The following is a 20871-nucleotide window of genomic DNA, read 5'->3' on the forward strand; positions in this document are numbered from 1 at the left end:
TAAAAATAAATTCTGGTGCTATTCCACAATTTTGTGGTAGCAAATTATTATAGACAACAGAAAGCCAATGAGAAGTCTTCGCTTGTAATAATACGTTATATTTAAGCTTGGATTTTATTGATAACTTACGTAGTTTATGTCACAATAAATATTTTTAAGTATTTCAAAAAATTCGCCGACTGGTGTAACATTACGGTCCGAACTTAAACAGGTCTGACAGAAAAGACCTGGAATGTAACCATATTTTATTTCCTCCATTTTATTCACTTTAATTAATCATTCAATTATTTATAACTGTTCAGTAGTTTATTTATTAGTTCTCTTCAGTAAATAAAACATTGAAATAAAATAAATAAACACAAGAAACAGCTGTGAATTTATGTGACATTGACGTGTCCAATGAAATGTCAACACTTGTTTTGAAGAAGGTAACAAGGGCTTTTGATTTACCGGATTTAAATGAAAATTACCGGTTTATGAAACAAACGGCTAGTTACTACTCTATCTTTCAAAATTATTAAACGTCAATGTCATAAAAACGCTCTGTTTTGAACGATTATCTGAAAACTATAACAAAATAAATAAATTGACTTGTTTTATTCACTCAAAATGGCACCTAATATACCGAAAGGACCGACAATACGAACAAGATGTTGTATTTGCTTGAGTTTCCTGCGAAAAATGAGTCCTCTAAAAGACAGGGAACTTCTAATATTACTCTGCCCCACATTTTTTAATTATAACAAGGTAATTCCTATTTCTTTTAATTACGTAGATGTTTCAGTCGTGGTGGCCTAGTGGGCAAAGAACCAACCTCTCAAGTATGATGGGCGCGGGTTCTATTTCAGGTCAGGCAAGTACGATTGCAACTTTTCTAAGTTTGTATGTACTTTTTAAGTATATCTTAGGCTTAACTCCGCCCCTAAGACCACCCACTGACCCTTACTGGCTTCTGACTACCCGTAACAACTGTCAAAGATGTTCAAATGCCAGCCGGGAACTGCCCGCCTGCCGAACAGTCATCATCCTCCGAGCCTTTTTCCAACTATGTTGGGGTCGGCTTCCAGTCTAACCGGATGTAGCTGCCCTATCTGACCTCCTCAACCCAGTTACCCGGGCAACCCAATACCCCTTGGTTAGACTGTTAAGATTACTGCCTGGCGAACAGTGTAAGATCCTTTTTTTTTTATAAAAGTTTTTTTTCAGTTTTCAGGTAACCATTTTGTGTGCTGGGAATGTAAGCTCATAATTCAAAAGATAAAAGTGTTCCAAAATAAATTAAAAATTTCACAATTTTTCAAGACCTTATCTATAACCAAGAACGTCTCTGTAAGTATTAAAATCTATACTTCCCTACTAATATTATAAATACGAAAGTATTTCTGTCCGTCTGTCTGTCTGTCTGTTACCCTTTCACGTTTAAACCACTGAACTGATTTTAATAAAATTTGGTACAGAGATAGAGTTGACCTTGAGAAAGAACATAGAATGGTTTTTATCCCGGACTTTTGAAGAGTTCTCTTGGAAACGCGATATGACTATCCTATATTCTTTCTCAAGGTCAAATTTATCTCTGTACCAAATTTTATTAAAATCAGTTTAGTGGTTTAGACGTGAAAGCGTAACAGACAGACAGACAGAGTTAAGCCATGTATTCACTGAGAAACAATTGTTTATAAACACTGTTTCAGAAACAAAATCTACGTGTTTCTGAAACAAATAATTTTGTTTCAGAAACATATAATTTTGTTTCTGTAAACACTACGTGTTTATTATTATATATTTTTATGTGCATACAAGTGTGGACGCGTGTTTCATTTGTTTATAAACGCCAAATAAATGTCTTCATAGCAAGTAATTTCTCTTTTCTTTTTCTTTTCTTTTTACTAGAAATGGCCTTATGCAAATAAATGTAGGCACCACACAACAACACTACTTCCTCGGGCGACATATTGTAAACATCTGACGGTGTGGAAGGCAGTTTCCGAAACATTGTTGCTGTAAACATCTACGTGATGTTTCAGAAACTGTGTATCTGAAACATTGTTTCCCAGTGAATACGTGGCTTTACTTTCGCATGTATAATAAGTAATAAGTAGGGATATTTATTTATCTTTTTCTGTTTCAGTTAACAGCAGGAATGTCAACGCTCCAATGTACAGAAATTCTAACTGTTCACATATTACCGGGAATGCCAAACCAAATAAAAAAACCAGATGAACAATCACCTCGTTTAGATCAACAACAATTAAGTAACACTAATAAAAAAATCCATGGGTAAGCTATCCTCCGAGCTTTTTTCCTAACTATGTTGGGGTCGGCTTCCAGTCTTACCGGATGTAGCTGAGTTCTAGTACTTTACAAGGAGCGACTGCCCTATCTGACTCCCTCTATTGTTACCTGGGCAACCCAATACCCCTTGGTTGGACTGGTGTCAGACTTACTCTCATCTGACTACCCGTAACGACTGCCAATAATGTCCTATGACAGCGGGGACCTACAGTTTAACGTGCCATCCGATGCACTGTCATTGGTGTCTAAGATATACTTGTCTCCGTCTTATTTCCGTGGGTAAGCTTGGCGAATGAAAAACAGTAATTACTTCGTCTTCGTTATATATTATCGGGTGTGTCGTACCTAATCACATTAAATTAAATACGTTAATATAGTAGTTAATACCCTAAAAATACGTGTCGAATATTTTTTGTCTAATCTAAAATGCGGACTAATTAGAATCACTACTTTTTAGCCCTGTCGTCGTCAAGCCTGTGACAAAGTCTTCTAAACTCGTGAAACATTTATTGGTACCTAATTCTACGGCAAGTGATTTTGAAGAGTTGATTCAACCAACCGCGATATTGTCAAAAGCTTCAAATGATACGGCCAAGTCTCCTGCCGTGGTTTCTGGTAAGTTTATTTATCTTTCGTCTTCTTCCGAGTATTTTCCAACTATGTTGGGGTAGCTTCCAGTCTAACAGGATGCAGCGACCAGTGTGACACATGGAGCGACTGCCTTTTTGAACTCCTCAATCCAGTTACCTGGGCAGCCCAGTCATCATCCTCCGAGCCTTTTCCAAACTATGTAGGGGTAGCTTCCAGTCTAACAGGATGCAGCTGAGTACCAGTGTGACACATGGAGCGACTGCCTTTTTGAACTCCTCAATCCAGTTACCCGGACAGCCCAATAATAATGGCGTCCACTGCCGATTGTCGGCCACGGCGGCTGTTCTCATATAGGGAGATCAGCCAGCTGCGCAGGACATATTATAGTGCACGAGTATTTGCGCAGATACAAGTGCACTCACTATTCCTTCACTCTCATAGCCCGATGGGACGGCAAGCCCTCTGACACACTCATTGGTGCCCAAGATATAAGAGAAAATTTGCATTGGTACTTGCCTGACCTGGAGAGCACACACCCATACTTGAGAGATTGGCTTTACCCACTAGGCCACCACCTACCTTAGTAGAGTTATCGACACGAATCTTGAGCGCTGACCTTCATCTGCGCAGAAGTGATTTATTAGCAAAGAACCAACTCCGAGTGACGGCTATGACGCGATGCGGGCCAATCACCGCTTTAGCCCGCCCCCGCGCCTCACTTCATACCACAAAAGGGACCCAATAAATTACTTCTGCGCAGTTGAAGGTCAGAGCTCGAGGTTCGTGCCGATGATTATATCTTTATCACAATTTCAGATCCAATATCAGATTCAACTGAAGAACTTGACGAAGACATTATATCCAATTCAGAAATATACGTTCAAAAACCAGCATTATTAGTTAAGACAAATATGGACAAAATTAGCGACGAAATCAAAAAAACGTTTCAAGAACATATAAAAATACCGGACATCGGTGTTGAAGAAGTTATACAATATTTAGAATTTGAAGACTATAAGACTTTAGCGTTTTTGTTCGATAATGATAAATCTAAAAGTTATGTCAGAGGTGCAGAAAAAGATTATGAATTAAAGTTAATATCTAGAAGTGAGGTCCAAAAGTTTAGGAACGAGCAGAGATCTAGGCATGCTTATAAGTGGTCTGTTTTTAAGTGCGAGCTTTGTATTGACCAGTTTCCGAATTCTCAGGAATTGAAGGAACATAGTTTACAACATGAACCGGTGAGTAATTTTCAGTAATATGTATTCTCTCCAATGGACCAAGGCTTACCGGGGCTGCGGGATTGTTCGAAAGAGTTACCGCGGCGCTGGTACATAAAAAGCCTACGACGGAACACGACGGTTTTTAGTCAGTAAGAGTGACACTCCCTCACCGCGCGTAACCCACAGCGGGAGGGGTCATTTGATGATTTCCCATAAAAAACGTACTATGTGTATTTCGTTTGGGTAGTGGGATAGTGTTGCTTCCAAACGGTGTAAGAATTTTTCAAATCGGTTCATTATTTTCAGAGCCTTTAGTGTTCAAACCGAAATCGCTTTGTAAGTTTTAAAAATATTCACAAAGCAGCCCGTAGCCTGGAAGTTGGTGATTGATACACCCGTGCATCGGAGAGCACGTTACTGTCCTGCTTGTGATCTCTCTCCGGTGGTGTCGGATTGTCGTCCCATCGCGCTATGAGAGTGAAGGAATAGTGAGTGCACCGCAGTCCAAGCAAATGTGCATGCACTATAATATGTCATCATCCTCCAAGCCTTTTTCCCACCCTCAACTCAGTTACCCGGGGAACCCAACACCCCTTGGTTAGCCTGGTGTCAGACTTACTGGCTTCTGACTACCCGTAACGACTGCCAAGAATGTTCAATGACAGCCGGACCTACAGTTTAACGTGCCATCCGACCCACTGCACTATAATATGTGCCGATATTATTTTTCTATATGTAATTATTACAGGCATATGGTGATTATGAATGTGATATATGTGAATTGAGGTTCACCAATGAAGTATTAAGAGACGATCATTATAAGGGCCATTTCATGTAAGTTATTCGAATATCGCTCTTATTTAATAGGTATAAGATTTATTGTTCAGTAACAGAAGGGTTGACTGATATTAAAATGCCAGAATTTTTATCCCTGTCCGATCCCATGTGTGCTCAAAAGTTATTCGAGGTCAAAACTCAAAATTTTAGGTTTTTGATAATTTTATTTACATAGATATTTACAACACAAAAAAAAACTATCCTAGTAAAACAAAGGATCAGCATGGCCATCCAACGAGGTAATGCTGCCGCTCAGCCTCTTGGGTACGCTCCCAGTTGACAGCGATGGGGATGCATTTTTTGACGCGTTTTAAGTTATTTATTTTTCGAAAATATTCTTTGTAATAATAAACCCAAGCTCTCCACCAAAATTTGGCTTTCCGGGAATTTTTGTTATTTCAAATGTCTATTTTGACCGGACTAACTGTAATGATTTTGATATGATATAACCTTTCAGAGTATTTCAGTGCCTGAAGTGTACGTATAGGACGAATGACGTGAAGAAAATGTCGAAACATATTTCCCTTTTGCACGGTGATGTCAAATTTATTTGTGAGCCTTGTTGTCAAGTTTTCGAGTAAGTTTTTCTAAGTTTATTTATTGGCTATGTGCGCGACGGTGGCGATGCGTAGCGTTTACAACATTTGCGGAAGCTGTCAAATAATAACAATTGTTTACATTATAATTTTCTTTGCGAATATAATTAAAACCAAAGTAGAAGCCTGACCTACCTGCATTATGGCATCTCCGCTATCTTTTCTTCATCCGTGCATAGACTTTAATTGTCCTGCTTGTGATCTCTCTCCGGTGGTGTCGGATTGTCGTCCCATCGCGCTATGAGAGTGAAGGAATAGTGAGTGCACCGCAGTCCAAGCAAATGTGCACAAACTATAGTATGTCCTGCGCAGCTGGCTGATCTCCTTAAGTGAGAACAGCCGCCGTGGCCGAAATTGGCCGTTGACGCCATTTAATTGTCTTAATTTTTTTCAGAAATATGAATGAAAAGTTTCATCATATAAAAACTGTCCACATTATGAATAAAGTTGATAAAACAAATAAAGTTCCTCAAGACCCATTACATCATGATGTTCAAGTGAATTCTGCAGAAAAACTTAAACAAAGCAAGTATGTTATTATAATACTAGCTTTTGCTCGCGGCTTCGCTCCCGTCAACTGACTTCTCTACTTTACCCTATTTTTTTTTTCATAAGAACCTTCTCCTGACAATAACAAACACAACAAAAAAGAATTAGCCAAATTGGTCCAGGCGTTGTTGAGTTATGCGCTTACCAACACATTTTGCGATTCATTTTTATATTATAGATAGATTCATACTATCATAACGCACACCTCATCTCCCGAGCCTTTTCCCAGCGATGTTGTGGTCGGCTTCCAGTCTAACCGGATTCAGCTGAGTACCAGTGTGCCACAAGGAGCGACTGCCTATCTGGCCTCCTCAACCCAGTTACCCGAGTAACCCGATACCTCTTGGTAAGCCTGGTTGTCAGACTTACTGGCTTCTGACTACTCGTAACGACTGCCAAGGATGCTCTTTAACATCCGGGACCTACAGTTTAATGTGCTATCCGAAGATATAGGTACTTAGAAAGTGCATAAAATTTTCTCTTCATTTTGATAAAATAAACGATATTTAAGTTAATGTTTTGTTTTAGAAATGCGCCCAAAAAGCCAAAAGTCGTCATATATCCTATACGCAATAGAAATAAAAAAATTGGCCACATAAACCATCATATGGAAATTCATAAAGTGGTATGTATTTTTTTAGCGACTTCACAAAAATATGTTTACTGGGGCCCGATTCTCCTAAGTTAATAATGTCAAAATTGAATAGAAATTGAATCGCAATAGCAGTTTTAACCGATTATCTATTTATCGGGCATTCTGCTACTAATATAAGACTAATCGTATTCAAATGAATTTCGATTGGTTTGCTATTGGTCTGCCATTTGGTCTATTCTATACGGTAGTTTGCTCTACAATCATATTGCAATCGTAAATCGTTTGTAGACAATATGATTCATTATTGAATGACAGAAACGGATAAATACGTTTATTTCAAAGAAAAAATAACGGAATGCCCCATACGCTTCAATCGTAATTGAGTCGTGATTGGATCTCAGTCGGATGTGAATCGTATGTCGCTTAAGTAAAATAGCAGAATCGTGCCCTCATTTTTACAATGTTTTACCCGACTGCTCAGAGGTGTTATATAAACTGCTGTCTGTCTAGCTGTCACTAGGGCGGCTGCTGTGCGCGGGGTCTGGGGTTCAAGGCCTGGGCCGGGTTTTTTTTTTCTTAACTTTTTTGGTTTGTGTGTTGAAGGGACTGAGAATCATAAATAAGCTCTTTTTTCAGCCTAAAAAGAGAAGAAAGAGTAAAAAGACTGCCCCCAATGATTCTCATCTGGCCAGCAAGATATGTAAACGTAAAGAAACGATAGCGTACGTATTTATATTTTTATTTAATTTCTATACCCTATTCACCGAGCCGTGAGCCAAAATGTAAACAAAGAATGACACTTTTTCAAGATGGCGGGTATAACCCGACCGATGACAAAACGTTACATTTTTATGTAAAATGTTCGCAGTATCTGTGGTCTACAATTTTGCAGGGTAATAGGGTTCTAAGTTTGTCAGTCAAGTCTTTTAGGTCATTTTACATGTATAAGATTGAATACATATTTAATTAAAATTAAGGAAATAATTTACGTCTATTATATTTGATTTCAAATAAGCCTGAAAGGATTACATAAGTTCTACAGACATCGGTTACATCGCTTTTCCAAGAGAATTCTTCAAAAGACCGGGATAAAAACTATCCTATGTTCTTCCTAAAGGTCAACTCTATGTCTGTACCAAATTTTATTAAAATCAGTTCAGTGGTTTAGACGTGAAAGAGTAACAGACAGACAGATATAGTTACTTTCGCATTTTTAATATTAGTAGGGATAGTATAAAAGTACAGATATGTGCCTCGTTGGTCTAGTGGTCGCAAGCGCGGCTGCTGAGCACGAGGTCTCGGGTTCGATTCCCGAGTCGGGCCGAAATCGCTTTGTGGGTTTTAGAAGACTTTCACGGAGCAGCCCGGAGCCTGGAAGCTGGTGATTGATACACCCGTGCATCGGAGAGCACGTAAATGTCGGTCCTGCGCCTGATCTCTCTCCGGTCGTGTCGGATTACCGTCCCATCGGGCTATGAGAGTTAAGGAATAGTGAGTGCACCTGTGTCTGCGCAAATGCTTGTGCACTATAATATGTCCTGCGTAGTTGGCTAGTCTCCTTACATGAGAACAGCCGCCGTAGCCGATAATCGGCTAGGAGGACATCATCATCATCACAGATATGTTTTTTAATTGGTATATTTTCCACAGTGTAAAATGTCACCATTGTGAAGAGTTTTTCACGGGCAAAGCCGCGTTGAAAGCGCATATCTACAGTTTGACTCGAAACTTTTCATGTGCCACGTGTCTGAAGGTGAGTTGAGAAAAATTTCTTTTATAGTCTGATTTTTAATTCGAGTCAGTAAAATGACAGGGGCAACTGTCACTTTCACAAAAAAGGGTGACCCACTACAATAGTGATGTTCCACAATCGATCGACTTAGAAGTTTAGTCATGATTTTAGTCCTGCCAATAAAGAAAAAAAAATATAACAACAGTATTTTATGTAATATTTAATTACATGTTTTCAGTTTAATTTCCGTAAATTACATATTTATGTTAATATAAAGCCAATTTGATATTAATAAAAAAATTTAATGTATGTACAAATAAATAAATGAATGTAATCTAGACTAACTTTTAATTCTCGATTTAAAAATCTCGATTTTCCACATGACTATTTATTTGGGACCCTATTTTTTTAAAACTGTGCAACACTGGAAATGTCATTTTACTGACTCGAATTAAAAATCAGACTATAGTCGACTTCGAAAAAATGAGGTTGTCAGTTTGACCTGTATGTATGTGTGTTCGACAGCTTTTTAAAGCAGTAGAAACTTCTATCAGTCGGTAAAAATTTTCCTTAATTTACAGTTGTCACTTGCATAAAAAAATATTTTTTAAAATTTTGTAAATATTGTATCATTGACAATCGTTGTATTTGTATAGCGCAAGGGGGTGATTCCATTTTTTTTTGCTCGCGAGTGTATTTTATTTAAATTTATTTATTCTTTATGTACAAAAATGGTACATTGGCGGACTTAATGCCACAAGGCATTCTCTACCAGTCAACCATCGGGTTAAAGGGAGATGATAATTGGGTACAAAAAAGCAAATTAACAAAAAAACTTAAAAAAATAAATTAAAATAATTTGCAAGAAAAGAAATATATTATAGTAGTTAAATATAGTGGTTTTTTTATTATTTTATATTTGCAGAAATAATATATGTAACTTTAAACTAAAAATAACAAGCAAAAAAGCACTTATTTGGCTGTAATTTTGAATTTTTCACTTGTATTTAGCATTTTAGGTACACTTCCGGGTGACAGCGATGAGGATAAATTTCGTCGTCCTTTATTAGTTTTAAGTTTTTGTAAATATAGATTTATTTTATTTTAAAATACAATGTATAGATTTTGAGGTAAAAAAAAATCTTGAAATTAGTTTTTTTTTTTTTCAGAAATTTAGTTCGCGGCGAGAATTCCGCAAGCATGTCGTTTGGGCTCACGACAGCGACTCAGTACCTGAACAAGAAATGTATGTAGAAGAAATAAAAACTGAAAATGAAGAATATACTACAGAAGTTCCTGAAACTGAAATGGATATTGAAGAAATAAAGATTGAAGATGGAGAATTTACATCAGAAGTTGGAGAAGAAAGCGAGGAAATATACACAGAAGTTGAATTTTTAAAATCCGAAGAAGATTCGGACACAGATATAGATAAAATAAAACTAGAGATTGATGATATTACAACTGAAGAATATATTATTTCGTAATTTTTAGTACACTTCCCACCACACTTAATGGCGGTTTGTAACTATATTCCGAGCAAAAGTATTCGCATGTGGCCTACAACCTTTTTTTTAACGACTGCAAAAATCATCAAATGACCCTTCCCGCTGTGGGTTAGCAGCGGTGAGGGAGTGTCAGACTCTTACTGACTAACAACCGTCGTGTTCCGTCGTAGGCCTTTTATGTACCAGCGCCGCGGTAACTCGCGCGAACAATCCCACAGCCCCGGCAGGTGGCCTATAACCATGGAAAACAAAATGACTAGCGGAGATGTCATAACGCAAAATCTCCTAAGAAAGTAGCGCGACAACATGCGGGTGCGAGGGGGACGAGGAACGTTACTAGCTCTGCCCTTATATAGATTATTGTTTAATACTGTAAAAAATAAATACTACTGTATAAAATAATACTGTAAATATATTTTATAAGATAAATTGATTTTCCTAGCTGAAAGACTAATGAAAATTTCACTTAATGTGATTATTATTGTTTTGAAAATAAATATTTGATTATTTTCCTGTATGTTTACTTTTATTTATTTATTTATTTAACACTTTTGTACACATAGAACACAAACAATAATAAATAATAGGAAAAAATTGTACAAGGGCACAGCTTATCTCTAATGAAATTTCTTCCAGCAGGCCCGTTATGGGAGAGTTAGAAATAGAAGAGATAGGTACAGATAGACAGTGTAAAAAGAAAGAAGATATAACCAATATATAATCACTAACATAAACTACTTAAATACATATATATATATAAATATAAAATAAATACTATATACATCTATGACAGAGAGGAAAGATAGTGTTCTTTCAACTTGATTTGTTTAATAAACCTATTTAATTTATCCTTGAACCTCTGAAAGTGGTTGTCCTCAATTGGCTACAAGTGAAGAAAATAAAAATGAAAACTATTAGCTTTCTGCTCGGTGTTGATTGGCCAATCTATGATAATTTAATAAAGAGGAAACATTTTTGTTAAGGCTCTGAAACTGCTGAACCGATTTGAAAAATTATTTCACTGTTGGAAAGCTACACACTTCCCGAGTAACACAAGCTATATTTTACGCTGGTACAGGCAGCAGTTCCCACGGGACGCGGGCAATCTTGTATGATATAATTTATTAATTGATATAGCTTTATTTTCCATATACAATTCGTTTTAACTCTGTGCATATTAAACAATCAAGTATAGCCCCTGTAGAGTAGAAAAGGATCGGTAATCAAAATCATTGTAACATAAATAAAATAATTATAACATATAAGACCACTCCAGCACCACTGTAAAATTCTTGTTCCTCACGCTGCTCTCCATATAATCAACAAGCTCCTTGGTCACTCTAGAGTTGCACTAACTTCTGATTTTTACGGTTTTTATTTTTTTCTTTCTTGCATGAAATACTAAAGAAACATGGTATTTTTGTTGTTTTATGTATGAACTTATTATACTAAAATGTTCAGTATATTATAATAACATTTATTTTTACTGCGTTACAATGGAATAACTGTTAACGCAAACGTATGAAAAACTTTTTTTTGTATACAGCAACACTTGGTAAGGAAGCCATTTTGTGGTGTCGCAGTGCAGTGTTACGTTGTTCATCAATTTTCGTCTACTTTACATGGGAGTATTACTTTTTGTTGTGGTTCGAATTATCACAACAAATAAACAGTTTTGATAAACTTATAGTAAATTTTGAAAGTTAGTAAAATGGAGCAGGACGTTGATACAGGATACAGAAATGTATGCGGCACTTGTCTGAGCGGTGATCGAGATTTATTTGATTTAAATAATTCACCGCAGGTTTATCTAATATTCCGTTTATTAATGTACGATTTCGCGGGTGATAGGGTAAGTTTCAAACGTTTTTTACTTTATTTAAGTTTGATTTTACTTGAAGCTAGCGTTACGTAAATAATAAGGTCATAATATGTATATTTATGGCTTTGTTCGTAGAGTGTTGGTGACTTTCGTAGATTCTTTGATTTCTATCTGTGTGTTAAGTTTGTGAAAACTACAGGATCAGAGTGTAGCAAAGGGTCCTTAGTCTTATATTTGGTCATTCTATGTAAGAGAACTGAAAAGCTGGTCATTTATAAGATTTCTTTTAAATCCTTAAGACAACCCACTGACCAAGTCCTGAATCCTTTGCACACCTTTTGCAACACTGACCGACACACATAAGAAATTTCGCGGTCAGTGGGTCGTCTTAGCGCTATTACTAGCCCCATGGTAACTTAATTATTAATTAACTTGTGTCATGGGTGCTAACACAACTAATAAATTACGTTTAGCAAAATACTAATGTACAAATACATATTTTAATACCCAAACCACAATCTAAATTAAAGCTTCATTAAATGTAGTCCGAAGCCCAGTCCAACCAAAGCGTATTGGGTTGCCCGGGTAACTTCCGGGAAGCCGACTTCCAGTCTAACCTGATGTAGCTGAGTACCAATGTGCCACAAAGAGCGACGGTCCTATCTGACCTCCTCAACCCAGCTACCCGGGCAACCCAATACAATCCCAACATAGTTGGGGAAAAGGCTCAGAGGATGATGATAATGAAAAGTATTACTAGAACTTTTTATCTTGTTAACAAAGAAAGAGTCAGCAATAGATTTAAAGAAGCTTTAACTTTATTGGATAGTTATTATAGTTTTATAATTATACCCCGTTATCACTTTCAAACATCATAAAGTCATATAAAATCTTCTAGTTTGGAGAATCTGTACCAGAGATGGATCACCTAGTTTGCTGGGAATGCCTGGCTTTGATGAAGAGGTTCCAGAAGTTCAAATGGCAAGTCCACAGCGCTCAGGAGCATCTCCGAGTGTTGGCGTTGAGCAGGACGCAGGAGGTATGTATTTATTGGGGAAGCTATTTTATTTGTACATTTGGAGATACAATATACACTTATCAGCCTTTTTAGGGTTCTGTACCTAAAGGGTAAAACGGGACCCTATTGTTTTTGCTCCTCTGTCTGTCAGTCTGTCACCAGGCTGTATCTCATGAACCGTTATAGTTAGAAAGTTGAAATTTTCACAGATGATGTATTTCAGTTGCCGCTATAACAACAAATACTGAAAACTAGAATGAAATAAATATTTGGCATTCAACAAACGTGATTATTTTGTCCGTTTTATAAATAATTGTACGGTACCCTTCGTGCGCGATTCCGACTCGCACTTGGTCGGTTTTATTACGGTCCCACAACATGCGGAAGAAACAATTTGTATTAAAAACTATTTAGCTCAACGTAATCTCATTTTCAGACCGTGGACCACACATACATGTCTCACTCGCTCTCAAACTTGGAGATAGAGACAAAAGCAGAGTACGACAAGATATACTTTGAATACTCTCCGTCTCCCGAAGACCGGGCGTACATCATCTCACACACTCAAAGTGTTAAGAGTGAGAACTATGAAGTGGCTCAAGTCGTGAGGGACAGTAATCTGCTGGATATTGAAGATCATATTCTTGAAGGTAAGGTTATTCTATCTCGTCACCCTCCGAGCCTTTTTCTCAAGTATATTCACTCGGCTTCCAGTCTAACCGGATGTAGCTGAGTACCAGCGCTTTACAAGGAGTGACTGCCCTATCTGACTTCCTCAACCCAGTTACCCGTTAGACTGGCGTCAGATTTACTGGCTTCTGACTACCCGTAACGACTGCCAAGGATATTCAATGACAGCCGGGACCTACAGTTTAACGTGCCATCCGAAACACAGTCATTGGTGTCTAAGATATACTTAGAAAGTACATACAAAGTTGCAAGTACCCGCACCCTCATACTCGAGAGGTTGGCTCTTTGTCCACTGGTTGTAAAACTAAGTTAATGTTTGTTTCAGTACCACAGATAGTGTTAGAGAATCCTGTAACAGGCGTTATGTCTCACATAGTAGTGGGGACAGATGCGCTCGTGTCTTCCGAGCCTCTCACACATACTATTAAAGAGAATAAGCCATGTGTGTGTTTCTGATGGCACGTAAAAAAATTACATCTACAGACCTTCGGTTTAGCCCTTAAACTGTAGGTCCCGGCTGTCATTGAACATTAGCAGTTGTTACAGGTAGTCAGAAGCCAGTAAGTCTGACACCTGTCTCACTGGATTGCCCGGGTAACTGGGTTGAGGAGGTCAGATAGGGCAGTCGCTCCTTGTGGCACACTGGTACTCAGCCGCATCCGGTTGACTGGAAGCCAACCCCAACATAGTTAGGAAAAGACTCTTGAGAAATTGCCACGTCTTACTGAATCTTCAATAATGTACTATAATTTTACTCTATATGTTTGTTACAGTACCACAGATAGTGTTAGAGAATCCTGTAACGGGTGTTATGTCTCACATAGTAGTCGGAACAGATGCTCTCGTGTCTTCCGATCCTCTCACACATACTATTAAAGAGGATATGCCGCATCTTACTGTTGGGTGAGTAAACAATAATATAATTTTGAAAAAATATATTTTTTAATTCATAAAAAAATTGTCTTGACAAGTATTATAAATGGGAAAGAAACTATGTATGTTGTTTCAATTTAATTTAAATTTGGTACACAGATAGTCTATAATTCATTTTATTTAATAACTAAATTAATAATAAAATATAGTTCAAAATCTATATAAATACGATCACAGTTACTTAAGGTAAATGCTTCAACTGGAATTGGGAATTTTTTTTATGTTGAAATAAACCTCAAAGCAAGCATTTTTGCAAGTTCATACAATTCAAATGAAATCTGATGAACTTTTTAATGCGAAATATAATAATTACATAATACATCAAACTGACACTCCAATTTTACCTCCTTGTATGGCTTATAAAACTAACATGATTTTTACTTTATTTTCAGGCCTATAACATCATCAAAAATTGAAACAGTAATTATGTGTCAAGAGAGAAAACCGAAAATTGAAAAAACGGACCCGAAATTAGGATATGTTACTGAATACATGAGCGAAACTGAAATGCTGGCTTATAGGTAAATATCATCATCTCCCAAGCCTTTTCCCAACTATGTTGGGGTCGGCTTCCAGTAACCGGATGCAGCTGCGTACCAGTGTGCCACAAGGAGCGACTGTCTATCTGATCTCGTCAACCCAGTTACTTGAGCAATCCGATGCTCCTTGGTAAGACTGGTTGTCAGACTTACTGACTACCCGTAACGACTGTCAAACGTGTTCAAATGACAGGACCCACCAATTTAAAGTGCCTTCCGAAACACGGAAGAACTCGTCATGACTATATGTTTTTTTATATATTTATTAGCTTATATTATGGGTGATAAAGTACATATACTTTATATAATATTATATACTTACAAATACATATTATAGCACCCATACCACAGCCAACAAGCATGCTCATCACACTCAATTGATCGTATTGGGAATGGAACCCTTATGTTACCCTAATTATGATGTTTTTATGATTAATCAATTCTGTTAGTGAGGGAGTGTCAGACTCTTACTGACTACAAACCGCCGTGTTCCGTCGTAGGCCTTTTATGTACCAGGGCCGCGGTAACTCGCGCGAACAATCCCGCAGCCCCGACAGACCTTGGCCCTGCTGGGTCTTAGCTTTGTCTTAGCCGAGGGCCTAGTTAGTAAATTAATATTTTTTTTTTCTTTATTTTCAGAGAGGAAGCTAAGCAGAAAGTTCAATACGCGAGTTCTGTTTACAAATGCGAGCTTTGTATCATTGGTTTCTATAATCAGCAGCAAGTTGAAGATCATTTCGTGTCTGCTCATAGAGCGGTGAGTTTTTTATCTATTTTCTATACTAATGTCATCATCCTCCGAGCCTTTTCCCAACTATGTTGGGGTCGGCTTCCAGTCTAACCGGATGCAGCTGAGTACCAGCTGAGTACAAGGAGCGACTGCCCTATCTGACCTCCTCAACCTAGTTACCCGGGCAACCCAATACTCCTTGGTTAGACTGGTGTCAGACTTACTGGCTTTTGACTGCCAAGGATGTTCAATTACAGCCGGGCCCTACAGTTTGACGTGCCATCCGAAACATAGTCATTGGTATCTATACTAATATTATAAGCTGAAGAGTTTGTTTGCTAGAACGCGCTAATCTCAGGAACTACTGGTCCGATTTGAAAAATTCTCTCAGTGTTAGATAGCCCATTTATCGACGAAGGCTGTAGGCTACTTTTTATCCCGGTACTGGAAGTAGTTCCCACGGGATGCGGGTGAAACCACTGGCAGAAGTCAGTCTAAGATATACTTAGATATACATACAAACTTAGAATAGTTGCATTAGTACTTGCCCACTAGCGGCCAGTTTCTTCATCAAACATAAAAGTCAAAGTAATATCTAAAGTAAAAGTAACGGTCAAATTCGTTTTTTCAAGGCTAAAGTGACAGCAAAACTAATGGAAAAAGCGAATTTGACCGTTACTTTTACTTTTGACATTACTTTGACTTTTATGTTTGATGAAGAAATTGGCTGTAGGCCACTACGAATAATCTCGTTTCATCACCTCTTTTGTCCACAGAAACCCGGCCAAATAGCCTGCAAAGTCTGCTACTGCTACATAGCAGAGAACGACTTATCTTCCCATACCGCATCCCACTACTATCGCTACCGGTGCAAGCTGTGTCCGCACGCGGAGTACACCTGCAAGCCGATACAGCAGCACGTGGCCGCACATCTCAGTAGACACACTAACAACGCTACCATCAAGATTGTGAACAACAACACTGCTAAGGTAACGACCTCAAATTTCACACAAAAACATCTAGTCATTTAGTCAAGAAAGCTCGTCGTTTAAGACAGGCCTAATGTGTCTAATACAGTTGCAATATCAGGTAGGTATGTAGTCTATATTATAGTCCATATTTCTAGCTACTTCCCCACCAAATTTCATCCAAAAATATCCAGCCGTTGTGTCATAAAAGGTAAGTAAGATATAGTAATTTAGTCAAAAAAGGTCGTCTTCTAAGACACTTCCAACTGTGTCTAACACAGTTGGCCATATTTCTAGCTACATCCCCATCCCAGTGAGTCATACTATAGTTTTGGGGGGCTCATGGCTACTTAGGAAGGTGGCTCATAGCTACTTAGGAAGGTGGCTCATAGCTACTTAAGAAGGTGGCTCATGGCTACTTAGGAAGGTGGCTCATGGCTACTTAGGAAGGGGGCTCATAGCTACTTAAGAAGGGTGCTCGTGGCTACTTAAGGGTGGTCGTGGCTACCTGTATAGGCGGGTGGTAGTTGGCAGTGGACAGGCTGTCCCCCCACAGCTTGTCCCACTACTGGCGCTACCGGTGCAAGCTGTGTCCGCACGCGGAGTACACCTGCAAGCCGATACAGCAGCACGTGGCCGCACATCTCAGTAGACACACTAACAACGCTACCATCAAGATTGTGAACAACAACACTGCTAAGGTAACCACCTCAAATTTCACACAAAAACATCTAGTCATTTAGTCAAGAAAGCTCGTCGTTTAAGACAGGCCTAATGTGTCTAATACAGTTGCAATATCAGGTAGGTATGTAGTCTATATTATAGTCCATATTTCTAGCTACTTCCCACCAAATTTCATCCAAAATATCCAGCCGTTGTGTCATAAAAGGTAAGTAAGATATAGTAATTTAGTCAAAAGGTCGTCTTCTAAGACACTTCCAACTGTGTCTAACACAGTTGGCCATATTCTAGCTACATCCCCATCCCAGTGAGTCATACTATAGTTTTGGGGGGCTCATGGCTACTTAGGAAGGTGGCTCATAGCTACTTAGGAAGGTGGCTCATAGCTACTTAAGAAGGTGGCTCATGGCTACTTAGGAAGGTGGCTCATGGCTACTTAGGAAGGGGGCTCATAGCTACTTAAGAAGGGTGCTCGTGGCTACTTAAGGGTGGTCGTGGCTACCTGTATAGGCGGGTGGTAGTTGGCAGTGGACAGGCTGTCCCCCCACAGCTTGTCCCACTACTGGCGCTACCGGTGCAAGCTGTGTCCGCACGCGGAGTACACCTGCAAGCCGATACAGCAGCACGTGGCCGCACATCTCAGTAGACACACTAACAACGCTACCATCAAGATTGTGAACAACAACACTGCTAAGGTAACGACCTCAAATTTCACACAAAAACATCTAGTCATTTAGTCAAGAAAGCTCGTCGTTTAAGACAGGCCTAATGTGTCTAATACAGTTGCAATATCAGGTAGGTATGTAGTCTATATTATAGTCCATATTTCTAGCTACTTCCCCACCAAATTTCATCCAAAAATATCCAGCCGTTGTGTCATAAAAGGTAAGTAAGATATAGTAATTTAGTCAAAAAAGGTCGTCTTCTAAGACACTTCCAACTGTGTCTAACACAGTTGGCCATATTTCTAGCTACATCCCCATCCCAGTGAGTCATACTATAGTTTTGGGGGGCTCATGGCTACTTAGGAAGGTGGCTCATAGCTACTTAGGAAGGTGGCTCATAGCTACTTAAGAAGGTGGCTCATGGCTACTTAGGAAGGTGGCTCATGGCTACTTAGGAAGGGGGCTCATAGCTACTTAAGAAGGGTGCTCGTGGCTACTTAAGGGTGGTCGTGGCTACCTGTATAGGCGGGTGGTAGTTGGCAGTGGACAGGCTGTCCCCCCACAGCTTGTCCCACTACTGGCGCTACCGGTGCAAGCTGTGTCCGCACGCGGAGTACACCTGCAAGCCGATACAGCAGCACGTGGCCGCACATCTCAGTAGACACACTAACAACGCTACCATCAAGATTGTGAACAACAACACTGCTAAGGTAACCACCTCAAATTTCACACAAAAACATCTAGTCATTTAGTCAAGAAAGCTCGTCGTTTAAGACAGGCCTAATGTGTCTAATACAGTTGCAATATCAGGTAGGTATGTAGTCTATATTATAGTCCATATTTCTAGCTACTTCCCCACCAAATTTCATCCAAAATATCCAGCCGTTGTGTCATAAAAGGTAAGTAAGATATAGTAATTTAGTCAAAAAAGGTCGTCTTCTAAGACACTTCCAACTGTGTCTAACACAGTTGGCCATATTTCTAGCTACATCCCCATCCCAGTGAGTCATACTATAGTTTTGGGGGGCTCATGGCTACTTAGGAAGGTGGCTCATAGCTACTTAGGAAGGTGGCTCATAGCTACTTAAGAAGGTGGCTCATGGCTACTTAGGAAGGTGGCTCATGGCTACTTAGGAAGGGGGCTCATAGCTACTTAAGAAGGGTGCTCGTGGCTACTTAAGGGTGGTCGTGGCTACCTGTATAGGCGGGTGGTAGTTGGCAGTGGACAGGCTGTCCCCCCACAGCTTGTCCCACTACTGGCGCTACCGGTGCAAGCTGTGTCCGCACGCGGAGTACACCTGCAAGCCGATACAGCAGCACGTGGCCGCACATCTCAGTAGACACACTAACAACGCTACCATCAAGATTGTGAACAACAACACTGCTAAGGTAACGACCTCAAATTTCACACAAAAACATCTAGTCATTTAGTCAAGAAAGCTCGTCGTTTAAGACAGGCCTAATGTGTCTAATACAGTTGCAATATCAGGTAGGTATGTAGTCTATATTATAGTCCATATTTCTAGCTACTTCCCCACCAAATTTCATCCAAAATATCCAGCCGTTGTGTCATAAAAGGTAAGTAAGATATAGTAATTTAGTCAAAAGGTCGTCTTCTAAGACACTTCCAACTGTGTCTAACACAGTTGGCCATATTCTAGCTACATCCCCATCCCAGTGAGTCATACTATAGTTTGGGGGCTCATGGCTACTTAGGAAGGTGGCTCATAGCTACTTAGGAAGGTGGCTCATAGCTACTTAAGAAGGTGGCTCATGGCTACTTAGGAAGGTGGCTCATGGCTACTTAGGAAGGGGGCTCATAGCTACTTAAGAAGGGTGCTCGTGGCTACTTAAGGGTGGTCGTGGCTACCTGTATAGGCGGGTGGTAGTTGGCAGTGGACAGGCTGTCCCCCCACAGCTTGTCCCACTACTGGCGCTACCGGTGCAAGCTGTGTCCGCACGCGGAGTACACCTGCAAGCCGATACAGCAGCACGTGGCCGCACATCTCAGTAGACACACTAACAACGCTACCATCAAGATTGTGAACAACAACACTGCTAAGGTAACCACCTCAAATTTCACACAAAAACATCTAGTCATTTAGTCAAGAAAGCTCGTCGTTTAAGACAGGCCTAATGTGTCTAATACAGTTGCAATATCAGGTAGGTATGTAGTCTATATTATAGTCCATATTTCTAGCTACTTCCCCACCAAATTTCATCCAAAAATATCCAGCCGTTGTGTCATAAAAGGTAAGTAAGATATAGTAATTTAGTCAAAAAAGGTCGTCTTCTAAGACACTTCCAACTGTGTCTAACACAGTTGGCCATATTTCTAGCTACATCCCCATCCCAGTGAGTCATACTATAGTTTTGGGGGGCTCATGGCTACTTAGGAAGGTGGCTCATAGCTACTTAGGAAGGTGGCTCATAGCTACTTAAGAAGGTGGCTCATGGCTACTTAGGAAGGTGGCTCATGGCTACTTAGGAAGGGGGCTCATAGCTACTTAAGAAGGGTGCTCGTGGCTACTTAAGGGTGGTCGTGGCTACCTGTATAGGCGGGTGGTAGTTGGCAGTGGACAGGCTGTCCCCCCACAGCTTGTCCCACTACTGGCGCTACCGGTGCAAGCTGTGTCCGCACGCGGAGTACACCTGCAAGCCGATACAGCAGCACGTGGCCGCACATCTCAGTAGACACACTAACAACGCTACCATCAAGATTGTGAACAACAACACTGCTAAGGTAACGACCTCAAATTTCACACAAAAACATCTAGTCATTTAGTCAAGAAAGCTCGTCGTTTAAGACAGGCCTAATGTGTCTAATACAGTTGCAATATCAGGTAGGTATGTAGTCTATATTATAGTCCATATTTCTAGCTACTTCCCACCAAATTTCATC

The 20871-nt window shown here is 39.4% G+C and overlaps 2 protein-coding genes across 2 annotated transcripts in view; both read left to right on the plus strand.

Moving 5' to 3' along the window:
- Nucleotides 1-516: 516 nt before the first annotated feature.
- On the plus strand, nucleotides 517-10440 carry LOC110383523 (transcriptional repressor CTCF). The gene is made up of 12 exons (XM_064043225.1): nucleotides 517-747; nucleotides 1207-1329; nucleotides 2129-2277; nucleotides 2750-2907; nucleotides 3700-4124; nucleotides 4855-4940; nucleotides 5401-5520; nucleotides 5934-6068; nucleotides 6617-6713; nucleotides 7320-7405; nucleotides 8334-8436; nucleotides 9585-10440. Exons 1-12 carry the CDS (start codon nucleotides 610-612, stop codon nucleotides 9900-9902), a joined length of 1938 nt encoding a protein of 645 aa, XP_063899295.1. The 5' UTR covers nucleotides 517-609; the 3' UTR covers nucleotides 9903-10440.
- Nucleotides 10441-11477: 1037 nt separating this feature from the next.
- Nucleotides 11478-20871, plus strand: part of LOC110383521 (zinc finger protein 354A) — a 30711-nt gene continuing 21317 nt past the window's right edge. Inside the window, exons 1-7 of the mRNA XM_064043236.1 lie at nucleotides 11478-11775; nucleotides 12644-12784; nucleotides 13200-13413; nucleotides 14227-14356; nucleotides 14779-14907; nucleotides 15565-15682; nucleotides 16432-16644. Coding sequence (XP_063899306.1) covers nucleotides 11635-11775; nucleotides 12644-12784; nucleotides 13200-13413; nucleotides 14227-14356; nucleotides 14779-14907; nucleotides 15565-15682; nucleotides 16432-16644 — 1086 coding nt within the window. The 5' untranslated portion in view covers nucleotides 11478-11634. The remainder of the gene's footprint in view (nucleotides 11776-12643; nucleotides 12785-13199; nucleotides 13414-14226; nucleotides 14357-14778; nucleotides 14908-15564; nucleotides 15683-16431; nucleotides 16645-20871) is intronic.

The sequence above is a fragment of the Helicoverpa armigera genome, chromosome 31 (genome assembly GCF_030705265.1).
Source record: "Helicoverpa armigera isolate CAAS_96S chromosome 31, ASM3070526v1, whole genome shotgun sequence".
Taxonomy (NCBI): domain Eukaryota; kingdom Metazoa; phylum Arthropoda; class Insecta; order Lepidoptera; family Noctuidae; genus Helicoverpa; species Helicoverpa armigera.

What these genes read in the sequence shown, in the direction of transcription:
- LOC110383523 (XM_064043225.1), top strand. Translation starts at nt 610, where the DNA reads ATGGCACCTAATATACCGAAAGGACCGACAATACGAACAAGATGTTGT. An exon ending in GAAAAACTTAAACAAAGCAA is followed by an intron (nt 6,069 to 6,616) that starts GTATGTTATTAT and finishes GTTTTGTTTTAG; the next exon opens with AAATGCGCCCAAAAAGCCAA. An exon ending in AAACGTAAAGAAACGATAGC is followed by an intron (nt 7,406 to 8,333) that starts GTACGTATTTAT and finishes TATTTTCCACAG; the next exon opens with TGTAAAATGTCACCATTGTG.